At 38.6% G+C, this 17,723-nt stretch overlaps 1 protein-coding gene across 1 annotated transcript in view; it reads right to left on the minus strand.

The window, feature by feature from the left end:
* Window positions 1–2,792: 2,792 nt before the first annotated feature.
* Window positions 2,793–17,723, minus strand: part of GIPC2 (GIPC PDZ domain containing family member 2) — a 70,896-nt gene continuing 55,965 nt past the window's right edge. The window contains exon 6 of the mRNA XM_037500316.2: window positions 2,793–6,643. Within this exon, the coding sequence (XP_037356213.1) occupies window positions 6,492–6,643 (152 nt within the window). The 3' untranslated portion in view covers window positions 2,793–6,491. The remainder of the gene's footprint in view (window positions 6,644–17,723) is intronic.

Raw genomic sequence — 17,723 nt, forward strand, 5'->3', positions numbered from 1 at the left:
CTCACAGCACTGTGCTCAATCCCCTGCACCACCAGGGAGGCCCAGCCCTTTTTTTTTTTTTAATCTTTGAAATAAGGATGATCGTTACGTAACTCAAAGGTTAAGACATCCAGACTGAGGAAGACCTAGAAACTTAAGGCACATGAGCCACTGTCACATCTGCAAGCATCAGAAGCACCCAGGAGCTGTGGTAAAGCTGGTGCAATGCATCAACATAGGCAAATATCACACAGACTGCTCTGGGAAAGTTGGTATGAGGCATTACCACTTAAAGAGGAATCAGAGCTCCTGCCCAACTGTCAGCCTTGATAAACCATGGACTTTGGTCAGTGAGCAGATGCAGGTAAATGTTGCCAAAAACAAAACCTGAGCTGCTCCTATCATTGATGTAGGGTGACCAGGCAAAGTTCTGGGGGTCAGAAAGCGCCCAAAGCAGCCTGTGCTTGTGAAGGTCAAATTCTTCAGCAGAAGAGCTGAGGAGATAAAGGATGTCAGGGGAAGGGGGTGTAGGTCCTGTCAGTTTGACATCACATGAAGGAAGATTCATTAAATGCCAAAAGTGCTTTTTTTTTTTTAAGATTTATTTATTCATACATACAAGAACCCAGGTACAGGCCTGATGAGCAGGAGGGTGAGAGGATTCACCAGAGACAGAGCAGGGAGCAGAACAGGCAGACTGACTGAAATACATTGCTGAGGGGAGCAGTGGGTGAGACAGGAGAGGTCTGATGCGCCATGTGAATATCTCCCTGGCCGGCGGGGATCGAACCCGCATTGCAGAGGCTGCGGACAGCTTCACAGCACTGCGCTAAAATGCCTGCACCACCAGGGAGGCCCCAAAAGTGCTTTTCCAAGCTGTGTGGAGTTTTCTCAAAGTACTAAAAATGGATCTACCATATGACCCAGCAATTTCACTGCTAGGAATCTACCCAAAGGACACAAACACATTAATTTGAAAGGAAACATATGCTTATTGTAGCACTATTTACAATAGCTAAGACAAGGAAACAATCTTAGTGCCCCAAAACAGAAAAATAGATTAAGAAGATGTGGTATATATACACAATGGAATGCTATTCAGCATCCAAAGAGAGAAACTCATGCCACCCGAAGTAACATGGATGGAGCTAGAAGAGATCATGCTCAGTGAAATAAGTCAAAAGGGAAAAAAAAATATTGATGGTTTCACTTATAGGAGGAATACAGGAAAACCTAACAAAGAGTCCAAAAAAAGGATAAAAGAAAACCTTGCAGGCAAACTAAAGATCTGAGGCATACAGCAGGGGAGTGGGAGGGAGAGAAGTTAAAACAGGGGTGGGAAGAGTACAAGGGACTGTGGTGATGGTTCACAGGTGATGTGGTGGTGGGAGATTTATGAACTGCAGCTGAGGGGAGAAATCAAATCTTGTACAAAAAATGAACAATGTAAGAAAAATTTTTTTAAGTTCAATTTAAAAAAGTGTTTTTCTTAAAAAACAAACCTAAACTCATAGATACGAAGAACAGATTGGTGATTACCAGAGGTAGGGGTTGGAAGGTGGGTAAAATGGGAGAAGGGAGTAAAAGGTATAATTTTCCAGTTATATAATATAAATAAGTACTAGATATGTAATAGAATGGTGACCATAGTTAATAAACTGCATTGCATATTTGATTACAAGGGAAAAAAACATGTAACTGTGTGGTGATGGATGCTACCTAGATTTATTGTGGTCATCATTTTGGAATATATACAAACTTAAATATGCTGTACACCTGAAACTAATGATATATATAAATTATATTTCAAAAAATAAAATACCAAAGACGTGTTAAAAAATAAGTCAGAACAGGGCCTCCCCTGGTGGCGCAGGCAGTTGAGCATCGCGCTGTGAAGCTGCCCGCAGCCTCTGCAGCACCGGTTCGATCCCGGCCAACCGGCGAGAATCCCACATAGCGTGGCAGACCTCCCCTGTCTCACCCACTGCTCCCCCCAGCAGTGTATTTCATCAGTCTGCCTGTTCTGTTCCCCGCTCTGGCTCTGGTGAATCCTCTCACCATCCCGTGCATCTGGCCTGTACCCCGGTTCTTGTATAAATAAATAAATCTATTAAAAAAAAAGTCTGAACAATCACACTAGTCCCATCATTTAAACAAAACTAAAAAGTCTAACACTTAAGACACTAAATCTTTATTTTGTCATGATAAAAACATCATTTTCATGAAAATATTTTGTTATATTTTCAATATTAAGAAACATAAAATTGGGCCTCCCCGGTGGCGCAGCGGTTGAGCGCTGGGTTGCGAAGCTAACCGGCCTCTGCAGCGCCAGTTTGATCCCCGGCTGCACCCCGGCCACTGGAGGAGGGTCCCACATGGCGCGCAGACCTCTCCTGCCGCCCGCTGCTCCCCTCAGCAGTGTACTTCAGTCCTTCTGCCTGCTCTGCTCCCCGCTCTGGCTCTGGTGAATTCTCTCACCCTCCCGCGCTTCTGACTGTACCCAGTGCATGTATAAACAAAACAAACAAACAAACAAATAAATAAATAACATGCCTCTATAAAAAAAAAAAAATTTAAAAAAAAAAAAAAAAAAAAGAAACATAAAATTACTATAGCTTTATAAATATTCATTTTTAATCAACACAATTTGCATATCTGAATAGAATTACATACATTTTAAACATATTAAAATATAATTTACAATTTCATACATTGATTTACAGATTTCCAAAATGCAATATTCAAAAACATTTCAAGCCTATGCTATGATTTTTATAAAAGAGAAAAACTATTTCAAAAAATGTGAATTTTTGTCTATAGTCAATACTATATTACATGACACAAACTGCTCAAAACAAAATACTTAATCAGGTTTTTAAATGTCCCCTTTTTCGTTACAATTTGAATAGCAATGGCTATCCTTAAAAGACTTACTGTCTCCAACTGAAATAAAGATGTCATATTCAACCTTCACCCTCCTAGCAGATAATAACCATCAGTTATTTCTCAGAATTAGATTTTCAGTAACAGGTAAGGGACAGACTGTGCCACTTGTGCACTTCACAATCTGAGAAACATTACCATGATAGGTGACCTATAAATACTCTGATGTCTCTTTCAATCTGCGTCAGGAAGATAATAAGGGCCTCCCTGGTGGCGCAAGGGGTTAAGCACCACACTATGAAGCAATCCGCAGCCTCTGCAACACGAGTTTGATCCCCGGCCAGCCAGGGAGCAACCCACATGGTGCAGCAGACCTCTCCTGACTCACCCGCTGCGCCCCTCAGCAGTGTGCTTCGGTCGACCTGCCTGTACTGTTCCCCACTGTCTCTGGTGGATCCCCTCACGCCCCCGCATCTCTGGCCTGTACTCCAGCTCTTGTATGCATAGGTAAATAAATCTTCAAAAAAAAAAAAGATGATAATAAATGTGCATTATACACAGAACTCTAATACTCATGGCTGTGACTGAATAGCACCTCCTATCTTTTGACTTACTCATAGCTTGGGAAAAATACTTAACAGTCCTTCTAACCTAGTACCTCCATCAGAATAATATCAATGCTAATAATATCCATATATTTTTAGAGATAGCAGAGAGGAAAAGAACATTATATGATCTTTGATATCTTTGGTGGGTAACTATGCTCTATTTGGAAAAACCATTACTTTGAAAACTACATCTGCAAATGAAATTCATTTTGTTACCATGCTAGGTAGACAATGATGATAGGATACCTGGAAGGCTCTCTCTAGACTTGATAAGGTCTAACAAGAACATGGAGCTAAATAAAAGTGTTCTTCATTTGGAAAATATGTATTTGTTAAAGGTACAGGGTGGGGGGGAAATATTGCAAGTTACGCATCATTTGGAAAAATAGTTTTTTCTATTAGTTATCCACCACATTATAATATTGTATATAGTGCCCCACATAGAGGTTAACTGATTATTGGTTTTATAATTTAACTCCCTTTTTGTTTCTAACTTACTTTTTTGGGACAGTTTCATTTTTTTATTTTTCTATTTTTAAATTGTATTATATTTTTTATAATTGAACCATTCAAAAATTCTATGACATCATATAATTATATTCTTGAAACATTGCAGAAAACTCAAAATTCATAATCATCAGAATGTGTACATATGATCAGGACTGAGCTTGTTCTATCTACTAAAGCCAGTGTTCAGTCATCACCTACAGGCTCTGCTGCAATCAAACTGAACATATAATGTGCTTTTAGTGGCCACTCAAAGATGCTGTTTTGCACAGAAAGAAATCAAGAGTAAAATAATCATCCTCCATTGGGGGAAAAGAAAAACTACAGAACAAGAGAAAACACAAGTACTTCTGAAAATATTCAGTGGTGTCAATGAAATGGAATGTTTAAAATATGATTTATCTCATTAGAGCAGCAGAAGGGGAGCCCACACTTGCAGACTGTGACAATGAAAAGCAGTCCCTGCTTCTTTTTGTGCACTGAAAGTACAAAAAGACACAGCATTTGTGAATAGACATACTTTCGGGTATGGGGACAAAATCACATAAAGAAACTGACCTTGTTATTAGTTTATCACTAGTATACCAATTTCACAGGAAAAACCTAATAGTATTAAAGCACTAGGGCCCCACTGAAACCCTTAATAATGCTATTTAATGCTAACAGACAAATATAGTGAGAGCTGGATGTAGATATTAGAACCTGCACATCAGAATTCTACAAAGACCATGGTGAGCACACCCACTTTGTGAATGAGGGTCCACAAACAAGGGTCTGCACCAAGGGTCCAGCTTGCCCAAAAAGGAAAGAGAAATAGACATCCACCAACAATAAACAATGATCGTCTCAAATCTAACATTTTGTGCAAGGAAATTTGGTTTTTTGTTTAAACTGTTTCTGGGGGCTTTCCAAGTTATCCAATAACATTTCCACTCTACATATACAAGCTGTGTGTGTTTGTGTGTGTGTGTGTGTGTGTGTGTGTGTGTGTGTGTGTCCTGCCAGGAGAGGTGGTATTAAGAATTAGGTATTTGGGGACATGGAAAGACATTCACAAAACAAGTAGCAACAAATTACTGCATGAGCTAGATTCTATTTTCCAATGATGGACAAAAACAGTAAGATAATCCACATTCTATAAACTTTCATCATACATTAATGACTAAACCGTTTCTGAGCAGATTTTTAGACTAATGAGGCAAATAATATCAGTTTCATAGCATCAAACTCATGTGAGAGGGGAGGGTAAAGTTGTGCCAGAAAACAGGAGTTATCCAAGCATTAACCCAGCATGAAAAGAGACTACTTCTGATTTCCTAGAATACGGTGCTCACAGGTTATTATTTTTGATCATCATGGCAGCATAGTACACTTTTCACCTAACACTTTAGAAGAATGCTTGGTCACACCATGGTCTGCCTTATTAAATGATCTATGTTGAAACCATTCATTTCCATTTCCCTTATATCTGTAAAATGTCAAATAAGAGTGATAAGACAGTCGTTTACCTTCAATTTTCTCAATAATGTAAGGTTTTAGAGAGTGTGTGTTAAAACTCTAAAATAATAGGCTAAAAATGTTCTCAATTCTCCTTCCTTTGTGTCCACTGGGGGGGAAATCTATTTCTGATAGTGTCTCCTCCAAATTTTCGGAGGCTTAAAAGCATTGCTCTTTAACCTGGAAAATGTTCTCAAACATAGTTATTTTCTGAGTGAATATCTTTCAAAAGAAAAATACTACAAAGGCTATAAAACCTCCCTGCAGTGCTTATAAATGGTAACAGAAAAGTAGGTATGGGTGGAAAAGAAATAATGTTTTAAGAAATGAACCACTAAAAAAAAAACAAATATAAGTGCTTACTACCCCATCTGCCCCTATTTCACCCCCCTTCCACACACGTAAACACATATACAACAAATATGAACAGTTTTTAAGACACAAAGAAATATCACATCAAGCAATCTTTGATTTATAAAGAGAATGTGGGCCATTGACACCATCAGGCTCGAGGAATCATCCTCTTAGTGAATTAATGACACTTGTAGATATACAGTAGACATAATTCACATTTCACTTCCTGAACATTCATTCAAACAAATATAACAAAATGCAGATGCAATGCAAATCATACTCTAATCCTAATTTTCATTGCACTAAGATTTTCTAAAAGGAAATCTACAAAGCTACAAAAATCTACTCCTTAATATGTGGAAAACAGAGCATGAGCGTCAATGGAGAGTGACAAAATCATAAATCTAGAAAGGCTCCCATGAAACTTACTTTAACAAAGACTTTTGAATGAGTATTAAAATTGACCATATTTTAAGTAATTTATCTTAAGCATAGTACATATGCAACTACATTAAAAACTACCTAGAAATTGTATCTCAAAGAATATATTCCAAACACATATAACCAAACTAGAGTCCACAATGGTTCCTAAAAGCAGATTTTACTACTTTGTTTTGTTTTTAAGGAAAAATGGTTCATTTCTCCAGAGACGAATCATCCACATCATAGTCGTCCTTGTTTGGCATCACTGATAGTTCCCCAAACATCAAAGACAAATTCATCCGGGAAAGCAAAGTCTCCAAGAGTTTCATCAAGTGCTTCTGCAAATTCATCTGGATTACCTTTGTCCTTTCCAGCTTCAAATATAGTGGTAGCTATCAAAGATAAAATTTAAAAATTAATGGTACATGAGACAATAACAGAGAGCTAGGAAAACTGACACCAAATTTCTTTCTAAAACTAAGTTATACATGTTGTATATATTTTTTAAAGATTTATTTATGCATACAAGAATTGGGGTATAGGCCAGAGGTGTGGGGGGTGAGAGGATTCACCAGAGACAGAGCGGGGAGCAGAACAGGTAGAATAACTGAAATACACTGCTTAGCAGCAGGTGAGTCAGGAAAGGTCTGCTGAGCCATGTGGGTCAGCTCCCTGACGGAGGATCGAACTCGTGCTTCAGTGGCTGCAGATAGCTTCATAGGTTGCATTTTAAACCCTTGCACCAGCAGGGAGGCCCACATGTCATATATTTTTAGTACAAAATAAAACAAGATACTTTGTAGAATTTATAGAGGGAGCAAAGATTATTTTGAACAAACTGTCCATTATACCCAGGTTTGCTGTTGCCTGCCCTACCTCTTCTCCACCTGGAAGCCAATTGGAAACCTCTGTCATTCCTATGGTTTCCTGAACAAGCGCTCCGGAAAGAAAATCTTGTGGCTAACCCTGGCAGAAGGGCACACTCCTTCCCACACCTCCCCACACCTCCCCAGCTAGAGTCACTAGTTCTCTTTGCCCCCTCCTTCACACCCTTACCCCAAGTATAAACGAAATAGAAAACCATAAATCCATAATGAAACAGGTGATTGGTATGTAAATAAAAGATGGGTAGACAAGATATTGATTCATAAGAAATAGGATATTTATATAGTTTCAAAATATCTCCCCAAATATTAACTAGTTACAAATGAGTGACTTTATAGTGGAGAAGCCTAGGAAATACCACCTTAAATAAGTCATCAAAGTGAATAGTATCAGTAACAGAAAATCAAAATTCTATGCTTCCTGATAAGATGTAATGAATGAACACAGCATCACATTTGTCAAAGAGGTGTGATATGAATGTAGTTATGAAAAAAAATTTAAAAACAAAAAACAAAACAAAATTGAGGAACATTCTACAAAATAACTGGCTATATCCTCTGAAACATCAGTCAGGGACATGAAAATCAGTGGGAAACTGTTCCAATTGATACAAGTAAGAGTGACACATGATTTTGAACATGTCCTTTTGCTATAATGTAAAATGTTTAGTGAAATATAAGGAGGAATAAATATATGTTAGATGGCACTGATGCACCTATGTTAATTTCACAGTTTGGATGGTTGTATTGTAGTTCAATAGGGAATTATCTTTGTTTATATTAACAGACATCAATCGTTCATTTTCTCTCAAATGGTTTGAGGAAAAAAAGTCTTTGTACTGTATTTTTAACTTTTCCATATGTTTGAGATTGCTTCAAAATAATTTTAGCCAGTAAAGAGGAAGAACTGAATCTCTTCACCATGGTCTCCTCAACCAACATGAGCTAGGCCTCAGTCCAATTCAAAAGCTTCTCTATTTACCATCAACCTAGAAGCAAACACTTCTGAAAGGAGGAAGGCAGTCACCAGACTCTTCCAAAGCCCTCAAGTTAATATTAATGAATTTTTATATATTTTTCAATGATATACCAACTTGACTGGGATATTTTCAAGCAAACACTCAGACACACTGGTTTGACTTTTGTGGGCTTGGTTGCTATAAAACAACTTGGTAACAAGTATCTAAATTCTTAAAAATATTCTTATCCTTTGATCTACTAATGCTTCCATGTCTATGAAGTTATCACTCTTTAGGAAATCTTTAAAACTGAAAAGAATTTAGCATAAAGATTAGTAACTGAAAAACCCTAAGATGCAGGATGTTAAGTTACCTCTGGAATAATAAAATATATCAGATGAAATATTTGATGACATTTTAAATCATTTTAAACAACATCTATGAAAATTTTTGAGAACTGTGGGAATCTTTTTGCTTTGATATTCACTGAAAATCAGTGAATAAATTTTACATACAATCACAATTATGTTTTTACAAAAATCTCTACATAGGATGGATATGTGGAGAAGTATGTGATAGAGAGGTTAGAGTAATATATTAATGTCAGAATCTAGATGATAGGTATAGAGGTACTCAATAAAAAGTCTTTCAACCATATTGTGTGTCTAATTGCCATAGCAGAATATTAAGGTGAGAAACTTCCACACAGACAATGGAAGAAAACATAATACTTGCAAACTGGAGGGGGAAAAAATTTGTAAAGAGCTTATTGAACACAAAAAACTATGGCTGACTTATAATATTTACTCATGGGTATACTTGTGGGGACTAGCTGTAGTTCCGAAACTGTTTGCTAAGTCATTAAGGAACACCTTAATGTCTACAAGGAATGCTTACTGTCTTTCAATAGAGCATGACAGTCAACAAAAGAAGAAAGATGCCCTCTGTGTGCCTTTTCACACAATGAGGTAAGAAAACAAGTGCTTAGAAAATAGGACTTTATCACTCTATTCTCCATAAACCTGCCATGCTGTGTTCCTCCTCTCTTGAGGTCATCTTGCCTTGGATATCTTCTCTACAACCCCAACTTAACCATAACCTTAGTGCAGAGATGTTCCAATGTTTGCATCCATCTCCAATTTCTCTTATGAGTTCCAATACCCATTTCTGAATAACTGGTGGGCAGGTCTCCCTAGGTGTTCTGTTAGCATATCAAACATGTCCAGAAACCAAACATCATCTTCCCTTTTGAAGACACTGGTACTCTTTCTCCTGGCTCTATCACGAATGGTGTGATCATCCTCCCTGCTACCTGTCTCTTTTCGCCTGTGTACCAAACCTTGCCTTCCCTTGATTCCCTTTGCAATCTCTCTAATCTGTTCCCTTTCATGCCATCCTCACTGCCACAATGCTATTCATTCCTTACCTTCTAAATCAAATCACCAAAGCATCCCCCAAAGACATTAGAAAGATTTCTCTTCCTAAAGCACAGCGCTGCTCATACTAGGCAATGAAGCAAAGGACCAGGAAGCTCTTTTTCACCTCTGAGACATACATTCTCATATATAAATATATAAATATATTTCTTGGATCGCTAATGCCTAGCTTGAAAACTCTAAGTGCTAATCTGACATTCTGATCCAAAGCACTCTTGGCTCCCCAATGGCTGTACAGATCTACAAGAATCCTATGTCCTCATATATGTGATCACTCAAAATGCCATCCTTCTTCCTTCCTTCCTTTTCCCAGGGTAATCTCCTAGCCACAAAATCTCTCCTTTAAGGCTCCTTCACGAAATCCTGCGATAACAACTAAAAGAGATTACCTACACTCTTCTAACCCTTCTGCCTATACTCAATAAAAGTAAATATACAGATAAAATGCCTAGAATCTTGGCAAAACGCAGATTTTGGTTCAGTAGCTCTGCAGCAAAGACAGATTCTGCATTTCCAACAACGCCCAGGTAATGCCAATCCTTGGACTACACTTTGAGTAATAAAGTCTTATAGTATATCTTTAATCTTCTTTCTATATTGCCATTTCTTTCATCTATATATGTCTCTTCTATTACAGGATAAATGCCCAAAGCATCCTGAGTAGTTTACTTAGTCCTTTATGTCTATAGAAAATAGTTCTGTGTCTTATGTATATACATGCTAGTAGATGGGGAGGCATAGGGTGTGACTTTGTGATTACAATTCAATAATTTTTTCACTGGCCTACTTAACATGCATTGGGGAAAACAAAGCCCAGAATTCCAGTCCTGTAGCCAAGACAGAAAAGAGTAGTCAAAACTTAAAATCATTACAAAAATAAGACTCAGTTTGCTTAGTCTATCATTTTAAATATTTCTCACAGGCCCCACAGATAGCATTAATTGAGACAGCTATGTAGAAATTATACTGACATGAGTGAAATACAATCTAGTTAAAAAAAAAATGTATACCAATATAATCTACCCACCATTCAGAAGCAGAGATAGTGCAAATGATTGCTGCTCTCCAGTGCTAGGAAAAACAATGTAAGGGACCCAGATGGTCACAGTTGAACACTGAATTAACCAATCTCTCTCTCTCCCTCCTTGTCTCTCTCTACTATAAGAAACAACTAGATCCCTGGGGTTTTGGTACCTTGACAGTATTATTTAGTGTGTGAACCCAGGAACAGCATGTCCCAAGCCCTGCCTGCTCTGACTTGCAACCTCTGGTTTGAATTCCTTAGTCACAAAATGTAAATAACAGCCTAAAGTTCCTCTGCTATAACCTTGCATTCCAAACTGTGTAATTTCACCAAAGCTGGAACAGCAGCAAAGGGGGGTGGGGGAGGAAGGTGAAAGGACAGCCAACACTAAATACAGTTCCAGAGTTGGCCAGACCTCCAATTATCCAGTCCTACATGTTCTACCATTACTACTAGTAATTATTAGTGGTCATTGCTAAGGATGATAAGATATATTTTTGATCATGTAACCAGAGCTTTCTACATATTTAATCGGATGCCTAGGTAACCCCATTATTCTGTACCCCTTTTACATTATGTGGCAATTAAGACTTCAACTTTAATAATTTTCCCAAAGACTGAAGCTTCAGACTAATGAAGTTAGGACTTCTCCCTGTGAAGTCACTATTATGGGCTGGTCAGCAAACATTACCAAGCATTTGCTCTGGGAGCTGGGATTAAAAACTGAGTAAGGTAAATGTCTTAAAGGAACTCCTGGTCTTATAGAAGCAGCAATATACCACTTGGGTAGTTTCATAATTGATTCAGAAATATTATATATAATACAGTGCCCCATACATCTTTTCAAAACCAGTAATTTGCTACATGAATTTTAAAAGGAAGTAAGAATGGCGCACACACTAAACATGTATTTGTGCTAATGTACAAAGTACAGTTTTAAACATCTTTATAGGAGAAATAAAGTGATATAATTTTATCCTTTTTGGTAAAAGCGTGTATTGGATTTTCTTTAAAAAAGCAAAATGAGGAGAGGGAAGAGCACCATGATGGTGCACGGGTGAACTGGTGGTGGGAATTATATAGGACTACACCTGAGAGGAAAAGGCATACATTGTACAAAAAGGAAGAATGGCGTAAAAATATATTTTAAAAAAGAAAATTTTTTAATTTTAAAAAATTTTAAATTTTAAAAAATTTTAAAGAAAAGCAAAATGTGGGCCTCCCCGGTGGCGCAGCGGTTGAGCGCTGGGTTGCGAAGCTGCCCGCGGCCTCTGCGGCGCCAGTTCGATCCCCGGCTGCTTCCCGGCCACCGGAGGAGGGTCCCACATGGCGCGCAGACCTCTCCTGCCGCCCGCTGCTCCCCTCAGCAGTGTACTTCGGTCCTTCTGCCTGTTCTGCTCCCCGCTCTGGCTCTGGTGGATTCTCTCACCCTCCCGCGCTTCTGACTGTACCCAGTGCTTGTATAAACAAAACAAACAAATAAATAAATAAATAAAAGACTGTCACTTTAAAAAAAAAAAAAAAAAAAAAAAGAAAAGCAAAATGACTACATTTTACAAAGTGTTATCACATTAACACAATGACAGCTAGGAAAATGTTTTTTATCTATTAACTATCATAGACCTGGAAAATACTGCACAGTAGTTAACCTGAATACAATCTGACAAAAAATATTCCACTAGAAAATTGTTACACCACATATAACAGCTAAGTGCTGACCTCTAGTGGTTATTTTAAGAATATATCATTTCCACTAAGCGTCTTCATTACAAATTTTGTTAACATAAGTCAATCTACACTTTCCACTAAGTTTTTAACACTTAAACAGTATTTTTAGACAAAATATTACTTTATGTGGAAAATCTTGGTATAAAATTCAAGAATTGAATCATAGCTCTTGAATTGCAAGCTGCCTTTGAGCAAGTTATGTCTCTGAATCTGTTTTCAAATGGTGCATAGCAGGATTTAGATAGAGTGATCATCACCATTGTTAACCATTAACCTCTTTCTATGAAAGGTCTTCAGTACTTTTACCAAGATTTTTCAAAAGTATCAGCCCATATCAAGCAACTCACACAAGTCAAGCACCAAAAACACAGCACTGCAGAATATTTCCTGGAAACCTATTTTGGAAACCTCATTGGCTTTATCTGAGAATGATTTTCTGTAGTGTTTTTAATTCATTGAAAAAAATAAAATCGCCTAAGAAGAAATGTAATTGTAGAGTCAGTTTCTTCAAAGGGGATCAGATAAGCTATTTTCAAGATATAAGCCTTTTTCCCAGGTAAGTGTCACCTTGGTATGTGGAGCTAAAGGCAATCGAGGCCCTGGAGGCTAATGAGAAGCTTCTGCTGCTCCCTTAACCTCTCTGCTCTAATCCTAGCTGCAGTGATCAATGATATTGATCAAATGATGTTCTTCAAATGACCTAAAAGAATGTAGTTTGGTGGGTTTCATACAGGTTTAGGTTTAACAACATGGCCTCTCTAAGAAACTCATCTTTCCAACCTTACAGATGAAGTCATCCCCTCATTAATGTGTAGACACACTTCTCTTTGCTCAATTTTTCTGCACACCTTAGCACAGGATAGAAACCCCTAACCCGTTCCACTTTTGTTTAGGATTTATAGTCCCGTAAATTCTCCAATGTCTGTTCTTAAGTTATGGCTTTTTCTTCTACTAAACTGTCTGATGTTAATTTGTTTGTTCATCCAGTCTCAAAAGAACCCACAGGGAGGGGGAATTTTCCTTTATGCCCCAACATAATTGAAAGGTCATGCAGGGGCCAGGAATGAGGAAGCCCACATAGAAAAAGACAAGATGACCCTGACACCAAGACTGTAACAGGGTGGTCCCCAGGAAAGGGGGAGGTTCCAGGTTCCCTGCCCCACCCAAATGGAGAGTGGAGCTGAGCAGGGAGAAAAGAAGCTGCAGAGGAGACTGAGGAAGGAAGGAAGCAGGATGGAGAGCCAGAAGGAGACCTAGAGGAGGCACATGAAATGGAGAGATATGTGAAGAAACTGTGCTTGCCTTTTGGCCGTGGACTGGGTGACACAGATGTGGGTGAGACCCGTGGGGAGGTGTCAATGGCAGCTTTTATCTTGATTTTGATTTTGTTCTTTTTCTTCCGGGCTTGTCTGGTTGTTTCTGACCCTTTTCTCTGGGTCCCCACTGGAAGATGCTTTAGACCTGTTGCAGGCTTTGGGGCCTTGTTCTGGGCCAATTCCATTTGGATGGACTTTTACCCACGAGGGTATGGGTAACTTGGGGTGCTTGATTTAGAAACTAGATTCTTTGCCTTTCCTGTATTGTTTCCTAGTTGTATTAAAGTTCCTTCCCATTAAAGTCTCATATGTTTTGTGTTGCTGTGGCAGATGGCAGAACCCATTTAGAATAGGCAGGTTTACAGGGTTTGGGGTGCCCCTCTCCCTGCCCTGTAACAGGACCACTGATACCACCAAGCCTAAACTAAAGCCATAAACAAGGGAAAACAACTCGGCTCCACCCAAAACAACTTTGTTCCGCCTAAACCTGTTTCCCTCCTGCCAACCCAGTTTTCCTGCCTGACCTCTCCTCATCCTATAAAAAGGACATCTCTCCTCACAACAGGTGTCACTTCACGGACCCCCACCTTGGGTCCGTGAGGTCCGCCTGGGGCACAATAAATTTTCCCTTCCTTTGAGAAATTTAGCCTGGCTCTCCTTTTCTTTACCCCACCGAACCTTTCAATAATTATCTCTACTAAAATATTAATTTTAGGGCCTCCCCTGGTGGCGCAGCGGTTGAGCGCTGGGTTGCAGCGCCAGTTCGATCCCCGGCCACTGGTGAGGGTCCCACAAAAATAATAATAATAATAATAATTTTAAAAGCTATATAATATTTAATAGGAAAAAATTAGAAACTCTCAATTTTCCACACATTGCTGGATCTCTTAATGAGAAATCCTAAAATTCTGAAGTTACTAGGATGATCTCCAAATTCTTATATTAGTATAAAAAAATTGTACAACAAATTTTGTATACAACAATATTGTAGTTACCTAAAATATTCGTGAAGAGACTATGCTATGGATGAAGGAAAAGAATAGAAAAACTGGAAAGGAGACACAAGATCAAGAAAACCTAACTCACACTAGGAGGTAGTGGCAGACAGATTAGCATAATCCATTAACCCACTTATAGAAACCAAGACCCTTAGGCATCAATGCCCAAATCAGGAGGCACAACTCCCAGAAACTATCAGGCTGCTATAGAGAGCGTCTAAAACACAGGCCCAAGGGTAAGGAAATGGAGATTGAGTCCATTGTGGAATCTCCTTCCTTTCAGATTCTGCATAGTTACCCAAAATCAGCAACTAACCCAAAGGCTCACAAGAACTGACCCCTCCCAAAGGGAAGAAAGACTGTATCCGTGCAGTCTCTGCACAGGCTGGGGCAGCAGTCCATCTGCCCACCTGTGACTATTCAGGTGCCTCTTTTCAACAACTCTCTTCCTCTGGAGGGCAGCAGCTTTCTGGCTGCCCATGACCTGTACCATGCCAGGACTTCTCTTCACTGACCTCCCTCAGTGGAGGCCACGATCCTCAAGGCCGCCGTCTGCAACCATGCAGGCCTTTCTCAGCAAAGACTGTCACTTTCCAGGCAGCTCTTCCTGCCTGCTGGTGTCTATGCAAGTGTCTTTAACTGTCCTATCCCTTCTCTAATAAACCTGCTCTTTAAATTATAATTACCGTCTTTGTCTCGTGGAGAAACTCGCCTGGGAAAATTGCCACATGCTGCTGAAACGGGAGATCTGGTGAAACCTTTCCCAGAGTAAACCCAAGGACCCCACACTCCAAACTCCGACAACCCCATCACGATGATTTTCCAGTAAATTAAATCAATCTTACAGAAAGTCTTATAGAACTCATTTTCCAGAACCAGTTTTTCCCCTGTGAATAGATGATATCCCAAGACAACCCAAGTTGGCACTGAGTCTGTTGAAAAGTTAAATGTCACTTTACAACCAAATGAAGCACCATCATCCTCAGGGTTATTTCTTACATGAACTCGTTTGAATGATTTTCTATTTTGAAATGGTAAACAGATCTTAACTTTTTTCCCAGGGTAGTGCTTTGGTTTTAGTCATTTTATTGCTATTACTTTTTACCATTTTTAACAAACTTAACAACTGCAGAATAATATTATCTCAGTATAATTCACATTGGGAATTAAAATTTCTGAAAGCTAAGAAACATTAGGAATACAAGTAAGTGAATATAGTCATTGGTCTGTTGAATCAGTGTCACATTTGTGATTTATATTTCATGTTAATCAGATCTGAATAATGAGAGAAATTCCTAATTTAACAATGGTTGACTTTCTTCAAATAATTACTTTCCTTAAACTTCACCTCCCTAGGTGACTGATCACATTGCTAATCATGTATAATGATAATGACTTTTCATGTCATTGGAGGAATTTGCTACAGAAGATTAATTAACTTTACGAAGGGATTACTAGTTAATTTATGAGGAATTTGTGAAGAATGTTTAGTGCCCTGAATCTGTTAGAATGAAAGAAAATTGATTTTTAAAGAACTGTTTCTTAATTTGTTTCTAATTATTTGTACCATTGTTCAGTGCTCTTGCCTGTATATTTGTGTATTTTTACTAACAAATGAACAAAACTAATTCATTGAGCTATTCTCAATTTATACTTAACTAGAAGGCTACACCCAAAATTAAATCCTAAAATTAAATACTGTTTTACATTCTTACCTTTGAAAATAGTGCCTCTCCTAAATTTGAGATCAAGATCCAGCAATTCATGTTAGTTCCTGAATCTTATTATTATTCATAGTTACATTTGAAAACTTTTCAACTGGATACATATAGTACTATTTTTCCAACAAATACTACCTAATCTAAGTTTAAGAATAAATACTGCCATTTCAAAACCTGCAGGCAAACCACAGATCTGAGGAATACAGCAGGGAAGAAAGAGGAAGGGAGACGGGTCAAAACAGGAGAGGTAAGAGCACAAGGGTCTATGTTCACGGGTGCTGTGGAGATGGGAGAATTATGAGATCAAATATTGTACAAAAATGAACAATGTAAGAAAATATAAATAATAGTGACATTTCTAAAAACTCTTTAGCCTCATTTACACATATATTTGAATAACTGGCACAGGATGACATAATTTATTCAAATCTCCATTTTTCCAAGTTCAGAGGAGTTGTAGAGAAAAGCTTTAAGACCTGACATGTTATAGGATCTCAGCTTTATCTTCTTGTCTGTGTGGATCAAGGGCCTGTTATACACAAATTTTATACTTGCTAGAAACAAAATCCCAATTTTTTTCAGTTACAGATGTCATCTGTACTTCGAACACAGATATTTTGTTTTAAAAGTTCAGAGAAGCGGGGGCCTCCCTGGTGGCGAAAGGGGTTAAGCACCCCACTGTGAAGCAATCTGCAGCCTCTGCAGCATGAGTTCGATCCCCAGCGGGCCAGGGAGCAACCCACATGGCACAGCAGACCTCTCCTGTCTATTCCACTGCTCCCCTCAGCAGTGTATTTCAGTCAGTCTGCCTGTTCTGCTCCCCACTCTGTCTCTGGTGAATCCTCTCACCCCCCACATCTCTGGCCTGTACCCCAGCTCTTGTATGCATAAATAAATCTTTTAAAATTTAAAAAAAATTAAAGTTCAGAGAAGCAAGAAAAAAATTAAACTGTTTTTTAAAAGGAAAATGAATAGGGCCTCCCCTGGTGGCGCAGCAGTTGAGCGCTGGGCTGTGAAGCTGCCCGCAGCCTCTGCAGCGCTGGTTCGATTCCCGGCTGCCAGCAAGGGTCCCACGTGGCGCACAGACCTCTCCTGCCGCCCACTGCTCCCCTCAGCAGTGTACTTCATCTGCATGCTCTGCTCCCCGCTCTGGCTCTGGTGAATTCTCTCACCCTCCCACGCTTCTGACTGTACCCAGTGCTTGTATAAATAAATAAATCTTTAAAAAATAATAAAATAAAATAAAATAACTAAAAGGAAAATGAATAGAAGTAGAAAAGTAAGAATAAGCTTCAAATACTCTAAGATAGATTAAAATACTTTACTTGGTAGCAGAAAAACAAAATAGTCCAAGTCTTTGATTTCACAAAACATATTAAATCCACCTATGCTTCCCTTCCTTTAGT

The sequence above is a fragment of the Talpa occidentalis genome, unplaced genomic scaffold, assembly GCF_014898055.3.
Source record: "Talpa occidentalis isolate TD23 unplaced genomic scaffold, MPIMG_talOcc4v2.1 talOcc4.9, whole genome shotgun sequence".
Lineage (NCBI taxonomy): Eukaryota > Metazoa > Chordata > Mammalia > Eulipotyphla > Talpidae > Talpa > Talpa occidentalis.